The sequence below is a fragment of the Monocercomonoides exilis genome (genome assembly GCF_001643675.1).
Source record: "Monocercomonoides exilis strain PA203 chromosome Unknown scaffold20-1493094, whole genome shotgun sequence".
Classification (NCBI taxonomy): Eukaryota; Preaxostyla; order Oxymonadida; family Polymastigidae; genus Monocercomonoides; species Monocercomonoides exilis.
In genome coordinates, this window is record NW_027150565.1 from 1,387,695 (window position 1) to 1,405,837 (window position 18,143).

Sequence of the window (18,143 nt, forward strand, 5' to 3'; positions counted from 1 at the left end):
TTCAAAAGTGAAAGTGAAAGAGAAAGAGAAAGAGAAAGAGAAAGAAAAAGAGAAAGAAAAAGAAAAAGAAAAAGAAAAAGAAAAAGAAAAAGAGAAAACAGTTCATGAGGGATTGAATAAATGTGAAATTGAATGGTTGAAAGAATTGTGAAATATTGATTGAATTGATAAAATGAATAATTGAGTGAGTGAGTGAGTGAGTGAGTGAATGAATGAATGAATGAACTTTGAAAGTGAAAGAGTGAGAGAGGATGAGAATGTGGGAAAGAAGGAATGAGGGAAAGAAAGGAGAAAAAGTGAAGTGGTAATTAAAAGAAAGTGGGAGGGTGTGAATGTGAATGTGTGAAAGAAAGGAGAAGAAAGTTATAGTTGAAGAGAAAGAGAAAGAGAAAGAAATTGAAAAAGAGGGAGAAAGAAAAAGAAAGAAATAAAGAAATAAAGAAATAAAGAAAGAAAGAAAGAAAGAAAGAAAGAAAGAAAGAAAGAAAGAAAGAAAAGAAGGATAGATGGGGAAGATGGGGAAGATTATAAAAGGGATGGTTGAGGAAGTGTGTGTGAGCTACGGCCATAGTTGGTCATACGCACCGGATCCCTTCAGACCTCCGAAGTTAAGCGGCCAACGCTGGGTTAGTACTTGGATGGGTGACCGCCTGGAAAAACCCAGTGCTGTAGCTTTTCTTTTTCATCTTTTTCATCTTATTCATTATTTTTTCTCTTTTTTCTTTTTTCTTATCTTTATTTTTATTTTTATTTTTATTTTTATTTTTATTTTTATTTTTATTTTTATTTCTATTTCTATTTTTATTTCTATTTTTAATTTTCTTTTTTTTATCTTTTTCTTTATCTCATTTTCTTTTCTTTTTTTCTTTCTTTCCTTTTTCTCTTTTTCTCTTTTTCTATTTCTCATTCATAGAACCTCTTCTCTTTTCTTTTCACACCTTCTCTTCTTTTCTCTTCACTTATTCATTCCTCTCCTCTTTTTCAATTCTCCTTTTCACTTTTTCCTCTTTCCCTTCACTTTCTATCCTGCCTTCATTATTAATTATTATTTTTCTTTAACTATCATTCCCCACATTCCCTTCTATTACCCATCTCAAATCAATTTCTTAATTGGAAATATACAAGATGAATGAAAACAAAATGTTAAGAATACAAAATGAGAGAGAAAAAGAAAATCAGGGAGAAAGAGAAAAGAAAGTGCAAATGGATAGATGAATAAAGTGATGAACAAATGATCAATTAATTGAATGAATGAATAAAAAAAGAAAATAAGAAATCATCCAACGAACATTTGAGATAAAACATAATGAGAAACACAATGATGTGAAGCGATTTCAAAAGTGAAAGAGAAAGAGAAAGAGAAAGAGAAAGAGAAAGAAAAAGAGAAAGAAAAAGAAAAGAAAAAAGAAAAAAGAAAAAAGAAAAAGAGAAAACAGTTCATGAGGGATTGAATAAATGTGAAATTGAATGGTTGAAAGAATTGTGAAATATTGATTGAATTGATAAAATGAATAATTGAGTGAGTGAGTGAGTGAGTGAGTGAATGAATGAATGAATGAACTTTGAAAGTGAAAGAGTGAGAGAGGATGAGAATGTGGGAAAGAAGGAATGAGGGAAAGAAAGGAGAAAAAGTGAAGTGGTAATTAAAAGAAAGTGGGAGGGTGTGAATGTGAATGTGTGAAAGAAAGGAGAAGAAAGTTATAGTTGAAGAGAAAGAGAAAGAGAAAGAAATTGAAAAAGAGGGAGAAAGAAAAAGAAAGAAATAAAGAAATAAAGAAATAAAGAAAGAAAGAAAGAAAGAAAGAAAGAAAGAAAGAAAGAAAGAAAAAGAAGGATAGATGGGGAAGATGGGGAAGATTATAAAAGGGATGGTTGAGGAAGTGTGTGTGAGCTACGGCCATAGTTGGTCATACGCACCGGATCCCTTCAGACCTCCGAAGTTAAGCGGCCAACGCTGGGTTAGTACTTGGATGGGTGACCGCCTGGAAAAACCCAGTGCTGTAGCTTTTCTTTTTCATCTTTTTCATCTTATTCATTATTTTTTCTCTTTTTTTCTTTTTTCTTATCTTTATTTTTATTTTTATTTTTATTTTTATTTTTATTTTTATTTTTATTTTTATTTCTATTTCTATTTTTATTTCTATTTTTAATTTTCTTTTTTTTATCTTTTTCTTTATCTCATTTTTCTTTTCTTTTTTTTCTTTCTTTCCTTTTTTCTCTTTTTCTCTTTTTCTATTTCTCATTCATAGAACCTCTTCTCTTTTCTTTTCACACCTTCTCTTCTTTTCTCTTCACTTATTCATTCCTCTCCTCTTTTTCAATTCTCCTTTTCACTTTTTCCTCTTTCCCTTCACTTTCTATCCTGCCTTCATTATTAATTATTATTTTTCTTTAACTATCATTCCCCACATTCCCTTCTATTACCCATCTCAAATCAATTTCTTAATTGGAAATATACAAGATGAATGAAAACAAAATGTTAAGAATACAAAATGAGAGAGAAAAAAGAAAAATCAGGGAGAAAGAGAAAAGAAAGTGCAAATGGATAGATGAATAAAGTGATGAACAAATGATCAATTAATTGAATGAATGAATAAAAAAAGAAAATAAGAAATCATCCAACGAACATTTGAGATAAAACATAATGAGAAACACAATGATGTGAAGCGATTTCAAAAGTGAAAGTGAAAGAGAAAGAGAAAGAGAAAGAGAAAGAAAAAGAGAAAAGAAAAAAGAAAAAGAAAAAGAAAAAGAAAAAGAAAAAGAGAAAACAGTTCATGAGGGATTGAATAAATGTGAAATTGAATGGTTGAAAGAATTGTGAAATATTGATTGAATTGATAAAATGAATAATTGAGTGAGTGAGTGAGTGAGTGAGTGAATGAATGAATGAATGAACTTTGAAAGTGAAAGAGTGAGAGAGGATGAGAATGTGGGAAAGAAGGAATGAGGGAAAGAAAGGAGAAAAAGTGAAGTGGTAATTAAAAGAAAGTGGGAGGGTGTGAATGTGAATGTGTGAAAGAAAGGAGAAGAAAGTTATAGTTGAAGAGAAAGAGAAAGAGAAAGAAATTGAAAAAGAGGGAGAAAGAAAAAGAAAGAAATAAAGAAATAAAGAAATAAAGAAAGAAAGAAAGAAAGAAAGAAAGAAAGAAAGAAAGAAAGAAAAGAAGGATAGATGGGGAAGATGGGGAAGATTATAAAAGGGATGGTTGAGGAAGTGTGTGTGAGCTACGGCCATAGTTGGTCATACGCACCGGATCCCTTCAGACCTCCGAAGTTAAGCGGCCAACGCTGGGTTAGTACTTGGATGGGTGACCGCCTGGAAAAACCCAGTGCTGTAGCTTTTCTTTTTCCTCTTTTTCTGTTTCTATTCATTTTCTTTTCTTTTTCATCTTTAACCTTTTTCTTTTCCCTTCTTTCCCTCCTTTTCCCTTTTATTCCAAGTTTCTTTCTTTTGACACTCTCTTTACTTTTCCTTTTTTAAAAATTTTTATCATTTCATTTTGTTGATTGAAAATTAATCTCTCTTTGTTGGCTTTTATTTTTGTAAAATTTAATTTAATTTTTTAGCTAAAAAATATTTATTGAAAAAATTATTTACCTTTGTTATTTGATCATATTCCAGGATAAATGATAAAAATCAACATTTTTCATCATTTATCATCCCATTCAAATGATATCAATCCAAGTTTTCCAACTCCAACTTTTGATCTTCCCCCAGCAAATCCTAAGTCAAGTGTGCTTAAAAGTGTTGTTAGATAATCAAAGATAGAATGAGCAATTAGATTTGGAAGCATCAAAAAATAAAATAAAATTCATACACTGGAGACCATCCAACGTAACTCACTGGAACTTCTACAGGAACTGATATCAACGAATGCCCTGTGATTGCATTGCACTATTCAAAAATAGGTGGAAAAGTTTTCATTAAAAAGCAGAATTGAAATGAAAAAATAATTTTTGCAATGAGAAAATTTCAATTGAAATTTCTAAAGTAAACTGAAATGAATTAAAAAGTTCCAGACCACTTCCACAGTGCATTCGCCTTCTCCACAATATGCAATCAAAGATCCATCATAGCTTAGAGAAACACATGCAATCGGTGAGCTTAAAAAATTTGAGAAAATCAATAAGAAAAATTCATTTCCAAAGAAATATGAAGGCAATAGATGTAATTAATGCTACAAATATGCGAATATTCACACTCAAGTCTCGATATAACAGTTATGCACAAAAGGGTTGCCAGATCCCACACAACTACACAACCATCACTTCCTCCTGTAACGAGTAATCCCTTTTTCACAAGTTGTGTGGAGCTTTTACGATGTGTACTTGAAGCAGCTGAAGATGAGGAAGAAGCCGAAGAATCAGAAGTTGTGGTGGAAGATGCTGAAGTGGAAGAAGATGGTTGTGAAGTGGATGAAGTGGAGGAGGCGGATGCAGTAGATGATGCACTCGGAGTTTCAACTGTTGAATTTCTTGGTGGAATGAATGTTGGATTAAATACTGAAATTGACATAACATTTCCTGCATGTGCCGGAAACGAATGGAGCTAACAGTAGGCATTTTGAAGTTTTAAAGTATGCATTTAAAAAAGAACAAAGATAACTTTAAGAATGTTCAAACCAGTTGAAATTCTGGGAATGAGTATATTTCAATGCAACCTTTCTCATTTCCGCAAATCAATCGATCAACTTGACAAAATCGCGCAGTTGTAATTAATGATGATACAGATTTTTCAGAAGTTACAGTTCCTGTACGCCTGGAAATACATTGAATTAAATATCCATCCTTTTGGTGAAATTAATAATGAAGTGTACGTCGAAGCATAAACAACACAAATCAAGATATTCATTTCGATATTGAACATAGCATAAAAAATGTCTCGACAAACTTCATTGTAATTAGAAATTATAACTGAATCTCCATCAGCCGAAAAGCAAAGGATGGATCCTGCTCCAAGAGGAAGCGAGCATAACTTCTTTGATTTCCCTTTGGTGTACTCGACCATTACGAGGTTTTTTTTGGAGTGAGTTAGCAAAAGAGGTTCTGTTGGATGAAACATAACCTTTCCAGTTCCTTCGATTTGAAATTTCGAATGCGCTTCATTACTTTGAACATTAAACAAACGAATCCCAGAACTGCCATAAGATGTAATAGAATCAAAACGCTCTGAAAGGGAACCAGCAAGGTATTTCCCGTCAGGGCTCCAATCAAGTGAAGAAACACTTTCACGCAAAGAAAAAAATACTCTGACAAATGGAAGACCATGTTCAGCAATAACTGATTTTGAGCTTATAGAAGAAGAAGTGGAATGCGAATATTGCTGAATCATTGACTTTTAAAAACTCTTTTTCACAACCAAATTCACAAAAAAATAAAATGGTTATCTTTTTCGATCTATTTTTAATTGTTGAAGAAATGACTCTTGTTCCAAAATTTAAATAGAATTAAACAATTTGAAATACTAAATTACATTATAGTTTGTACGATGCGTTTGCATTTTGTTTGTTGGAAACGTTATTTTGTTATCATATCAAAATTTGATATTAACTGTACTCAGAACTGCTTTACAGTAAATTGATCAATTTGCTTGTTGTAATTATTACTTAAAGATGGTTGATTGGGATTCAATTTTTGCGCAAATTGCAAGATGGACCCTTGCAAAAAAATGCCATCTTGTTCGCCGTCCTTCCGATTCAACAAGAGAAGATGTTTTTGATGTAATTATTATTGGTGGGAGCTTTTCTGGTCTATGTTCAGCTGCAATTTTAGCACAGTTTGGCCTTCATGTTTGCGTTGTTGAAAGAAATGAAACACTTGGAGGATCACTTGGCAAGGTATTGTTTATTAAAAAGTTTTTATTTGAAAACATTTGCTTTGTGAATGTTACAAATATGTAATTTGCATCTTTATTGCAGTTTGAGAGAAATGTTCCAGTTGGAACCGGAGAAAAGACAGACGATCTATTCTTTTGCTTTGATCATTCTCCTGTCCCGCTTGAAGAAAGCGAGTTGCTGAAATTTCTTGATCAAATAAAAACAGAAATTGTTGATCCAGTGCTTTTTAAACCGAAAAATCAAATGTTGGTTTCATACGCTGATAACGAATCGTTGAAGCTTGGAGATGATATTGAAGGAAATTTGTTACTCCAGTTTCCTTTAATCCAATCTCAACTTCAATTGTTTTTTAAAGAAATGAAAAATTCTTTATCCGTGTGGAATGCTTTTGTGCAGTATGCATTTGAGTAAATTTTTGGATAACTTCTCGAATCTGTATATTTATTATTATTATTTTTTTAATGAAAAATACAGATCAACAGTGTTGTTTGGATTTAAGATTTTCACTGCTCTTTCAGATGGAATTCCTGCAAATCCAAAAATGATACCAATTCGAGTTTTAAAGCATTGGATGGTTTGAATGGAGTTGATGAAAGAGGATAGAAAATAAATAATTTCTTTGTTATAGCTTTTGCATTTCTATTTGTTTCATTAATTTTCATAAAACTTTTTATTGAATGAATGAGCACAATTTATATCAACATTTATTTCTTATTTCATATTTCATATTTTTCCATGCAGCTTCCTTGGGAAGAAATGCTGAGACATTATTTTCCACTGAAAGCTGATGACTCTTCCGAAATTGCAAAGCAAAAGGAAGATGCAATAAATGTGTGCAATTATTTTTATCATTAATTCCTTTAAAATTTTCGATAAAAAACACTTTTCCCTTGAAACTTCTGAATGCATTGCAATTATGCAATTATTCCACAAAATTAATATTTATTTCATCCAATTTTCTATCTATCAATCTTTCTTTCTTTATGAATAAATAATTATTCAAATTAAAGTTCCTGTCTTCTTTTCCAAGTCTCCATTTCCAAACCTCTCCCTCACTTCTTTCAGCATTGCAAGGGATGCTCTTCTTGGAAGGATGGATGAAGCAGTTTTACACTTCCAGATTTGGCATCTCTCTTATTTTGGATCGACTAGCCACACTGGTGAGAGTATGCACTCCAGGCAAAAGTGGAGAAAATTCCAGTGAATTTGAAAGCAACACCGAAAACACAAAAAACGAGAAAGAAGAAAAATTTGATGATAAAAAGGAAGAAGCTTCGATTCCTCCAAGCTGCTCATCACCTTTCGCATCGGCATCGACAACGAACCAAATATTCGTCTGCTGCGAAGCCAAAAAGATTACTCTTTTGCCGGCAGACGAGTCCAGGCCAACTGGAGAGAAAAGGGCGATGCGTGTTGAGTGTGTGATGAGGAAGAAGAAAGACCGAATGAAGAAGGAGTCAGAAAGGAGAGACAGAGCAGAGTGTTTGAATGAGTCTTGTGCGAGGGACAATACTGGGGCAAGTATTAGAGAAGAAGAGAAAACAGAAGATGAATCAGAAGAGCGCAGAATTTTGTCGAGTTCGTTTGTGATCAGCGCAGTATCACTGCCACAAATGGTGCAACTTGTGGGTGAAGACAACTTCACTCAGAAGTATCTTCGAAGATGGGGCTGGAAAGCAGAGGATTATCCTCCGCCTTCAGATGTCGTTTCTGCTCCTTTCCCTCCTTCGTCTGCACCGTGCTTCTTGTTTATGGTGGCGAAGTCAAAGTTTGTGGAAATTTGACAATGAAATTAAAAATGGAGAATTGTTGAAATGTTATGAATGCAATCTTTTTAGCTTTTAATGTTAATGAAAATGCATCTTTATTTCCATATTTCTATTAATTTTCAACTTCTTGTTAATCTTTTGTTGTACTGTTATTAACTTTATTTTTTTAAAAAAATAATCATAAATTCTTCATTCATTTCTTCGTTACATTGCAACTGTTCATTTACTATCATCAACAAAACATTCTCATCTTTCACATCCTTCTCCATTCGCTTCATTTCCCCCCAGACGATTTGTTGCCTCTGCCCTTTCATCACACAGCAGCCGTCTTTTCATTGTGAACAGCGACAGAAAGACTTGGATGACTCAGAATCTTTCACTCATCAGAATAACATGCCCTGAGCTGGCTGAAGAACAGGCACCGGATCCAATTGAAAAGGAGAGAGAAAGAGGAAGAGATGAAGGAGATGAAGAAAGAAATGAAAAAGAAGTTAAAACAGAGGAAGAAGAAGAAGAAGAAGATTCTCCTGTTACTTTGGTTGCAACATTCCCATATCCCGAAGGTTTTAAAAAATAAAATATTAATTTTTTGTCTATGCTTTCTAATTGATGATTTTTATTTGTTTATTTCTTTTCACTGTTATTTATTCAAATGTTCTGCAAAATAGTTCGCTGGACTTTACTTGCACCGCCATCAACAGATGAAGATAATTCTGAGACTGCTTCTATGTCATCTTCATCATTATCATCTTCTTCTTCTTCTCGTCCTTCTTCGTATGTCTCAATGAAACAAAAGATGATTGAAGATGCGTTGACTGTTCTGGATAAGCTGATACCAAATTTCAGAAGCAACATTACTTTCGTTGAAGGTGCAACTGCTGCAACAATAAGAAAGTGTGGCTATTTTTTTTAAATATTTCGCTTTTTCAATGGAAATCTCTTTGTTTTAAATTTATCTTTGATTTTTGTGAAACATTTGTGGTATTTATACCACTTCTGTTATCCATACTTCTTGATTTCAACAAAAAAATTTTTAAATCTCACAAAAAAAAATAATTTTTCTATCTTTCTTTTTCATTTTTTCAAAGATACACGCAATCTCCTTCGGGGAGCCACATTGGCTTTCGTACCATCCCTGCATGCTCTGCTGTATTTCGAGCTCCGATTGAAACTCCAATCAGTGGGTTGCTTTGTATTGGAAATTGGACACAGGTGTGCTTGTGGTGGAAAAGGGCAAAATTCAAAGGTGAAAAGTACATTTTGATTACAACTTTGCGTTGTATTTTTTTATAAGAAAAGAAATAAATTGTTTCGTTTTCTCTTCCATTTCATTTTGTTTTCATTTCTTTTTTTTCTTTTCTTATTATTCATATTTCTACTTCATTCAAATTATTACAATTTTCATGTGAATTTGATTTGCTTTGGAACTATTTCCCTTTATTTTGGCAACAGCCTGGCGGAGGCACTGGCCCTAGTGCTCTTTCTTCGCTTTTATCAGCTGTGTCAATATTCCACTCATTTTCTCGGATTATTCCTCTTCCTCCGCTCATAAGCAGTGCGTCTCCGTTGGATTCGTTACGGCTGCCCCCTCTTCTGCCTTCAGCTTCAACAAGAACTGCTTTGCATTCTGTTCAGTACTCCTATCAGCCTCCTCCACTTGTCAGGGCTTTTTTGCTGTCACAAAAATCCAATCAGAAAAAAGAGGCAAAGAAAAATGTTTCAAATACAATTTCGACTCTAATTAAGAAAGTTATTTTGTGATTTGAGACTTTATTATTATGCTAATTATAATTATTTGTGTTTAATTGCTTTTGATTTTATTCTGAAAAATTGTGACCAATTCATGGCTATATATCATTGGGAAGTTTGCTTGTATTTTCAAAAATAAAGGAGGAATGCAAACAGCCATGTCGCTATTTTTAATTGCAGATTTTTGTCTGCTTTGTTTAATTTTTGAGTTCTCTCAAATGCACCAAATAGTAATTTTGCTTATTGTGAATGTATCTGTTGATTACATTCAGAAATTTTATTTTATTTTTTTTTTTCTTTGCGCTTCACCGCTATTTTTTAAAATTGTAAAGATTGATTATTTTTTTCTTCTTAATTTGACAATGTTTCATAGCCATATATTTAATGGAAAGTTTATTATCACAATCAAAAGAAAAGAACTACGAATTATGTCGTTTGATTATTAATTTTTGTAAAATTTCTTGTGAAACGTTCTTGCTTAAAATTTTTGATTACAAAAAAAAAAAAAAAAAGAAAGATAGAAAGAATAAAGAAAGAAAAGAAAATCATTTTAAAAAATAAACCTGTGACACCTCTACAATATAATTTTGTTTTAATGAACATTGCTATCAGTTTTTTTCTGAAGTGTTTGCCTTTCTTTCATCTTGAAGTTGAACTTCATGGCTTTCGAATCCGAAAATCAAAATGCCTAACTCAACGACCAATATGACACTTTTTATGCCTTCAAAATTATTGAGAACATAACGAAGTTTATGACACAAATATTTAAATTTAGCACAAATTGTTTTTTCAAAACATGTCAATAAAGAAATGCGAGAATTGTTCGCAATTTGTTAAATTTCCCTAAAGAAGTGAAAAATGCTTCAGAATTGTTTAACAAATTTCGCTTTGAGTGAATAATAATTAAAACATTTAAGCCCATGTTGGACCATCCCATCCAGCAGCACCAGCAGCTGGAGCATCACCTGCAACATCAGCCCAGCTCTGTCCAGCAGCTTCAGTTGAAGCTGGAGCCCAAGAAGCAGCTGAAGCCTCTTTCTCAACTGCCTGGATTGCCTTCTGTTCCTCTTCTGGAATTTCTTCCTTCCTTCTGTCGTGAGCACCTTCTGCGACGGCTGGTGCCTCTTCCTCGATTTCATCAGCATCTTCTTCTTCCTTCTTTCTATCAACTGTCTCTCTGTAGAAGAAGAGATCGGGCATCACATCCCAGTGCTTTTTGTATGAAAGGGTTCCACGGATGCGAAGAACTTCACGTGCAAGCAACCAGTAGATGATACCAATTTGCTTGATTCCCTTGTTGTTTGCTGGGATTGCAACATCGATGAAGCGCAATGGAGAATCAGAATCGCAAATTGCAATAACAGGGATGTTCACATAAGAAGATTCGATGATTGGTTGGTGATCTGTGATTGGGTCTGTGACAACCAACAGACGGGGTTCGATAAATCTTTTTTGGATCTGGTTGGTGAATGTACCTGGTGTGTATCTGGTGGCGAGAGCTGTGCATCCTGTGTATTTAGCGAATTTAAGAACAGCACGTTGACCATAGTTTCTGCCAGAAACAACGCAGACATCAGCTGGGTTCTCAATTCCGCAAATGATGCGAGCAGCAAGACGGATCTTTTCCATTGTCATTTTTGGGTTGAAGATATGAACACCCTCTGGGCTACGGGCGTACACATATGGAGTCATGTGTGTTGTAATTTTCTTGCATCCAATGTGTGCTTGGCACGCAAGAAGCATACGAACATCTTCTTCTTCAGGGGTGATTTTTGTTGTCATCTATTTCGGAGTTTTGCATAAAATCAAATTTCATAATACATTAAATTGAAATAAAATTTATAAAACAATGATTAAATCAAATTCCTCTTCGAAATAATAAGCATTTATCAAACTTTCAGAAATCTTAATTCCCTAAATGCCTCTGTCCCATATTTCTCTTTGTCTCAAATAATTGTATACTAAAGGTTTGTTCCACAGAGTCTTTTACGATTTTTTTTATGCTTTTTATAAAATCTTATTTTCCTTTTTTCGAATTCATATAATTTTTCTCATAAAAATATTTTTTACGCCCTTGGTAACTGATCGACAGTTATTTGAGATCTTCCGGACAATATTTTATTGGGGCACAAAAAGTTATGACAGAAATCGCTCAGTCAGATGTGAAGTTTAATTCACCAACTATTTCTGCATCGGCTTCAATTACTTCCGTGCAATCTCCGTCAATTATGCAGTTTTCTCAAAACCAAACAACTCAGGCTCTTTTTCAATCACTCCCCGGAACTCCATCTGTAGGTTCAGTTACAACTCAACAACCTTCATTTTTTTCACCGAATGCTCCTTCTAATCTCGTCGCTCTTGTCTATCCATCTCCATCAATTGATCCAAATACATCTCCATCTTCAAGTTCACTATTTGTCCCATCTTCTCAAGCCCCTCAATTTCAAAGTGCAGCCGGAATATACACATCCCCATCGGGAATTCAATCTCTTTCTCTGCCTTTCTCGATTCAGCAAATCACACAGGCTGCGTCTACCAATCAGGCCACAACAATATTAAATCAATATGCCACTTCACCTTCACTAACATTTTCTCCGCTTTTTCAGCAGAATATGGATGCTTCAAGTGACAATAAGTCCCCATCTGCATTTTCTTATCCTATCATTTCATCAACAAATTCAATTAATCAAGGAGATGGCTTGAATAATCAATCTTTGATTTCTCCGCAAATGCAAAATATTCAGCAATCATCTTTGCAGCTTCCAGTTGATTTAACATCAACAACAAATTTGTCGTCGCCCATGACTTCTTCATTAATTGCTGCACTTCCGCAACCCCAGCAAATTGCAGATTCAAAGATTGAAGACTACGCAGCTTGTCTAAATAAGCTCTTTCCGCAGCAGCTGTCGACAGCGCAAGGAACCGTTACTGCCAACAGCATGTCTCCAGCGACGCTGGCATTCACGTCTAGTCAGCCTTCAATGGGAACCTCTCAGCTTCTCCCGCTTTCATCTGCTGCTTATCCGGGATTCTCTTCGCCTTCTGGATTGTCTTTCTGCCCAGGCGTCCCATCACTTCAGATACCTTATCCTATGACTTTCCCGCTTCCTCTGCCTCAATCACCATTTGCTGGCGATACTGATATTTCATCTCCTTCTTCTTCTTCTTCAACAAATAAGCAGTCTTCATTAGATTCTGCAAACACCTCAAGAGAACAAGGTCAACATCAGCAACAAGATCAACTGCCCGAAAGTGCTTCTAATTTACAGGATTCTCAAACATCATCATCATCATCTTCTTCTTCTTCTTCATTTTCGTCTTCTCCTTCGATTTCTGCTGTGTCTTCGTCGTCTCCTTCACCTTCTCCCCTCTCTCGCTCTTCAACAGACCAGATACAGACAGAAAAAGCAGAAGGCGCTGTATATGCAGACACCTCCACTTCACAGTCATCATCATCATCTTCTTCTTCTTCGGATCCTTCCTCTTCAGGAACTTCTTCTTCTTCAGGAACTTCTTCTTCCTCTTCTTCTGATGACGATGCCACTACAAAATCATCAGCCTCTTCTTCTTCTTCTAACTCTTCCAATGATCATCCAACAAGCACACAGAAATCTTCCCTTTCTGCCTCAACAACACCGTTTGTGCCTGGACGCTTCAGCGAAGATGCAACATCTGCCTCTTTCTCCAACAATTCTGTTGAGTCTAAGCGATTAAATGCTCTTTTCTGTGCCTTTCCCAATTTATCTTCTTCTGATTCTGATCCTTCTACTGCTTCTTCTGCTGTTGCTTCTTTGTCTTTTTCTTCTTCTCCTCCAACTTCTTCTTCTTCTTCTTCTTCTTCTTCCACTTCTAAAGCTAATACAAAATCTAATGCTCCTTCTGATAATATTCCAGCCTCAGCCTTCCCTCTTCCCCTGCCAGATGGTTTTAATCAAAGCCAAAGCAATTTCACAGCAAAGTTCACTCAAACTTCTTCTCTCAATGAAGATTCTTCTGCTTCCTCCTCTTCCTCCTCTTCCTCCTCTTCTTCTTCTACCTCTGCTGGTACCACTCTTCCTGCATCATCAACTACTTCTTCATCTGCTCCTTCTGTTCCTTCTGTTCCTTCTGCCTCTTCTTCAATGCCACGTGAAAAATTGCTGTCTCTGTTGATGTCTGATGACGAGGCTGTTGTCAGAAGGGCTCATTTGATCTTTGCCACCTCTGAACAAGGAAAGATTATGCACCCCTCAGAATTTGCTATGAATTCTGCTTCAAATCCTTCTTCTTCATCTTCATCTTCTAATTCTTCCTCTAATCCTTCTTCTTCTTCTTCTTCTTCTTCTTCTTCTTCTTCTTCTTCATTTCCATCTGACATGCCATTTCCAGCCACCAATGAAGAGCCATCGATGTATTCTAAGAGTAGCAATGCGACTTCACAGGAGAATTCATCACTGCCTCAGAACATCACACAATATGCCATGCAAAAGCAAGCTATTTCAACAGACGCGAATTCAGATAGGAAATTTATGTTTCAAGAAAAAGAAGAAGCATTTTCAACAGCTAATGATAAAGACAATGAATTTCATTACAGTCGTGTTAATGAGCATGAATGTATGATGATTGAAGAAAAAAGAGAGAATGGGCACATGAGTACAAGAGTTGCTTCTTCTTCTTCTTCTTCCAGAGGTGATAAGAAACCAGAGCCGCTTCGTCCGAACTTCCACATTGAGCCAACGAAAGAGCTGATTGACTACTTTCTGTGTGAAACAAAAGGACATTATGTTGAGCTGATGAAGCGATACACGTCGAATTACTTGTTCCAGAAAGTGATTGAAAAGGGGGATGTGAATCAACATGTGGCTATTCTGAAGGAAGTGGGGTTGTTTTTGAGTCAGTTGGCATGTGATTTTTTAGGGACGAGGTGTGTTCAGAGGCTGGTGGAGGCTGTGAAGGATAAGGAATGCCTGGTGGAGCTATTTATGTTTGGGCTGTCGAGAGGGAAGAGCGAGGAGAAGGAGGAAGGAGAGGAAGGAGGAGGAGAAGAAGGGGATTCTTGTGCTGATAATAAGGAAGAAGGTAAAGAGACAAAAGGAGAAGAGGATGGGGAAAGCATAGATAGTGCTGATGATGATGAAAGGGGTGGTTATATCAAAGATATGAATGAAGGATTCAAATTCAGTTTGGAAGAGAAAGAAAGAGGAGAAAGTGCAGATAAAACAAAAGATGCTTTAAATGCTATGAAAAAGAAAGGCAAAGGAAAAAATAGCTCATCCAAAGACCAAACAGTTGATATGGCAGCAGAAGAAGAAACAAAGGAAATACTCAAAGAGTGGAGAAAAGCTCTGTTTGATAGTGAAGATAGCACAAAAAGCTCAGATCGCAAATACTCAACTTATTTATCAATTCAATCATCATCGTCCTCCTCTTCCTCTTCCTCTTCCTCTTCCTCTTTCTTTTCCTTCTCATCCCCTTACCCATCCCCCTTCCCTTCTCTCCTGAGCCTCATCTGCGACCAGCAGTCCTGCCACGTGGTGAAGAAAGTGCTCTTCTACTTCCCTGTCCGCCAGACAACCTGCATCACCCGCGCTGTGCTGCACAACCTGCCCGCCATTGTTGCCTCGCGCCACGGCTGCACCGTCCTCCAGCGCTGCCTCGAGTTTGCTGTGCCTTCGCATCAGAACAGGCTGTTCAACTACATCGCCACCAGCTGTGTGGACATGGCACGTTCACCTTTTGGGAACTATGTGCTGCAGGCGGTGCTGTCGCAGGAGTGGTGTCTGAACGGCCAGTCGTTCCATCTGCTGAGGAGGCAGATTGTGGAGACGCTCGCATCCCATCTGAAGCACCTGGCGACGGACAAGTGTGGGTCGAATGTGATTGAGAAGTTCATCAGCATCAAGCCGCTCTCGAAGCAGTGGGCAGATGCGAGGAATGTGCTGCTGGAGACGCTTGTGGAGTCGCCTGACCTGCTCTTTATCACACGCGACCGGTTTGGCAACTATGTTGTGCAGGCTGCGTTGAACACCAGCACACCTGTACAGAGGATGCGGCTGATAGAAAGGATACGGCCGAGCCTGCCAGCGCTGAAGAGCACGACATTCTATTACAAGCTGGCGTCGTTGATGTTAGATCCACATGCGAACGGGGCAGGAGGGAGTAGCGGGATGGGGGAGTATCTGAATGCGACGGTGAATACGAATATGAATATGAGTGTGAATGCTAATGCTGGTTCTGGTGCTGGTGCTACTTCTAATGCTATTTCAAATTCTAATATGAATATGAATACGAATACAAGTGTAACTTCTGGTATCAATGCCAATGTGAATGTAAATGCTCCTATTAATCCAAGTTTAACTTCTGGTATGAACTCTGCAATGACATCTGGTATGAATCCTGGCTTAACTCTGAGTGTGAATGTGAATACAAACACAAACACAAATATGAATGCTAATTCCAATATCAATTCCAATGGAAGTGTCAGTGGAGATTCAGTGAGTGGAATCAACACACCCACATCTGTCTCTTCATTCTCTTCATATGCCTCCTCTTCCACTTATTCCTCTTCTCGCAGCCACATTTCGCATCCTCAGAGAAGTTACAATAGAAATGCTGGTTCTTTGCCATATCACCAGTCAACTGCTTTGTTCCCTCCACCTCCACCTTCTTCTTCTTCTTTTTCTTCTTCTTCCTCTACCTTTTCATCTTCCTCTTCTTCTAATCCTTCTTCAAATTCTACATCTTCATCTGCTTCTTATTTTCCAGCTCATAACTCAGTTTCTTCCACTCGAAGCTATCGTCATTCAAACCGTCGCAACACAACTTCATCTTCTCCTTCTTCTTCCCCATCACCTTCACCTTCACCTAATTCATTTTCTACATATTCTACTATTCCGTCTTCCTCTTCTTCATCTTCTTCCTCTTCATCTTCCTCTTCTTCCTCATCATCTTCTTCTTCTAGTTATTCTCATCCAACTTATTACTCTCAAAAATATTCTGTTGCTCATCTCAACAATCCTCCAAGATCACAACACACATTATCCCCTTCTCCTTCTTCATTTTCTACTTATTCTACTTTTCCTTCTTCTTCTTCCTCCTCCTCTTCTTCTTCTTCAACTCCTTCTTCAACTACTACTCCTTCCTCCTCTTCCTCTTCTCCTTCTCCTTCTCCTTCTTCTACACCTTCTTCTTCTTCTTCTTCCTCTTCTTCCTCTTCTTATTTCCACACATTCCGCCAGCCCCCTCCATTGCTCGAGGCATCCACTGAACCCAACAGCTATCGCTTCCATCCTCCTCCCAGTGCTAACCCCCCAATAAACACTCCGCTCGCACAACTCTCTTTTCCACCTCCTCTTCATCCTTCTCAAAATCAACCACAACCTCAGCCTCAGCCTTTATCTCAATCTCTATCTCAACCTCAATCTATGCTTCAATCTCAAACACAGTCTCAATCTCAGTCTCAGTCTCAATCTCAATCTCAGCTGCGCCCTCTTCATACCACTCTGTATCGACAAACAGCATTTCAGCCAGATCTGACACAACAACCTCAACAAATACAACAAATACCACAAATGCAGTCAATTCAATCTCAACCTCAGCTTCAATCTCAACAACAGTCATATTTATACCCTTCCTCTCAAGAACAGCTCACTCAGCATCCACAATACCCACAAGCACATCCCTTTTCCTTCAATCAGCACATTCCTCCTTCGCAACAGCCGTCTCAGCAGCTTCAGTACACAAAGCAGAATGAGAGGGCACAGCCTATTCAGAGCCAGCCATTGAGGTATTACAACCAGAATACAAGTTTTGCTTACCCTCCGCCTTCATCGCAAGCATACAGCTCAATCTATCCTAACTCATCTGCTGTGTCAGCTGCATCTGTTATTCGAACTCCTTCAACTTCATCGTCTTTCTCTTCTTATTCCTCTTCTTCCCCTTCCCCTTCCTCTTCATCATTTCCTTCTTCTGCTGCTACTACTACTACTTCTTCATTCTCTCAATCGCCTCCTCCTCTTCCTCCTCCTTTCTCATCCCCACCTCAGATCTATCCATCTTCTTCATCATTATCATCCTCTTCTTTCTCCTCCTCTTCTTCTTCTTCTTTACCTCCATCATCTTTATCATTATCATCAACCTCTTCTTCTTCCTTCTCCCCTTCTTTTTCACATCCACCCTTAGCCACATTACCATCATCATCATCATCTTCTTCTTCTTCATTTTCTTCTTCTTCTTCTTCTTCTTCTTCTTCTTCTTCTTCTTCTTCTTCTTCTTCTTCTTCTTCTTCTTCTTCTTCTTCTTCTTCTTCGGGTTTTCCTCTTTCCTCTTTGCCTCCTCCTCCGAAACGCTTATCTCAGCAGTTTTCTGGTTCGCCCTATTCACCTCAATCGTTTTATCCCTCACAAACTTTTCAGTCACCACCTTATTATTCTTCTATTTCTTCAACTGCTCCTCCGCCTTCTTCTTCAATTTCTTCCCCTTCTCCTTCTCCACCATCACCAACTGCCTTCTCATACCACCCCTCATCCCTTTTATAATCTTTGCCCCAACATCCTTGTTTTCTTCGCATTTAGTTTTGTTTTTGTTTTATTTTTTATGATTTTTTATGATTTTTTATGATTTCTTATGATTTCTTATGATTTCTTATGATTTTTATTCGTTTTAAATTTGTTTGATTTTTATTTATTTATTTATAAAAATATTTTTATCCTTTTAAAGTTTAATATGATTCCACTCTTTATTTTTAATGTTTTTTTATTCATATTTTTATTTTTTTCCTTTCTTACAGAAACAGTTTTGCTCATTT

At 36.7% G+C, this 18,143-nt stretch overlaps 4 protein-coding genes across 4 annotated transcripts; 2 read left to right on the top strand and 2 right to left on the bottom strand.

Moving 5' to 3' along the window:
• Positions 1 to 3,653: 3,653 nt before the first annotated feature.
• On the bottom strand, positions 3,654 to 5,378 carry MONOS_2303 (THO complex subunit 3; the record flags this gene model as incomplete). Its single annotated transcript, XM_067872217.1, has 6 exons — positions 4,895 to 5,378; positions 4,627 to 4,791; positions 4,206 to 4,552; positions 4,026 to 4,107; positions 3,822 to 3,898; positions 3,654 to 3,741 (listed from the first exon to the last, which is right to left on the bottom strand). Exons 1-6 carry the CDS (start codon positions 5,333 to 5,335, stop codon positions 3,654 to 3,656), a joined length of 1,200 nt encoding a protein of 399 aa, XP_067728280.1. The 5' UTR covers positions 5,336 to 5,378.
• A 237-nt stretch (positions 5,379 to 5,615) lies between these two features.
• Positions 5,616 to 9,708, top strand: MONOS_2302 (uncharacterized protein; the record flags this gene model as incomplete). The annotated part of the gene is made up of 9 exons (XM_067872216.1): positions 5,616 to 5,840; positions 5,922 to 6,235; positions 6,315 to 6,414; positions 6,582 to 6,671; positions 6,851 to 7,608; positions 7,898 to 8,172; positions 8,278 to 8,503; positions 8,698 to 8,821; positions 9,062 to 9,708. 9 exons carry the CDS (start codon positions 5,616 to 5,618, stop codon positions 9,368 to 9,370), a joined length of 2,421 nt encoding a protein of 806 aa, XP_067728281.1. The 3' UTR covers positions 9,371 to 9,708.
• Positions 9,709 to 9,783: 75 nt separating this feature from the next.
• MONOS_2301 (putative 40S ribosomal protein Sa-1) lies at positions 9,784 to 11,291 on the bottom strand. The gene is made up of 2 exons (XM_067872215.1): positions 11,254 to 11,291; positions 9,784 to 11,140 (listed from the first exon to the last, which is right to left on the bottom strand). The coding sequence occupies exon 2, from the start codon at positions 11,138 to 11,140 to the stop codon at positions 10,271 to 10,273; it is 870 nt and encodes a 289-aa protein (XP_067728282.1). The 5' UTR covers positions 11,254 to 11,291; the 3' UTR covers positions 9,784 to 10,270.
• Positions 11,292 to 11,496: 205 nt separating this feature from the next.
• Positions 11,497 to 17,874, top strand: MONOS_2300 (putative pumilio-family RNA-binding protein; the record flags this gene model as incomplete). Its single annotated transcript, XM_067872214.1, has 1 exon — positions 11,497 to 17,874. The coding sequence occupies one exon, from the start codon at positions 11,497 to 11,499 to the stop codon at positions 17,872 to 17,874; it is 6,378 nt and encodes a 2,125-aa protein (XP_067728283.1).
• Between the last annotated feature and the right edge of the window lie 269 nt (positions 17,875 to 18,143).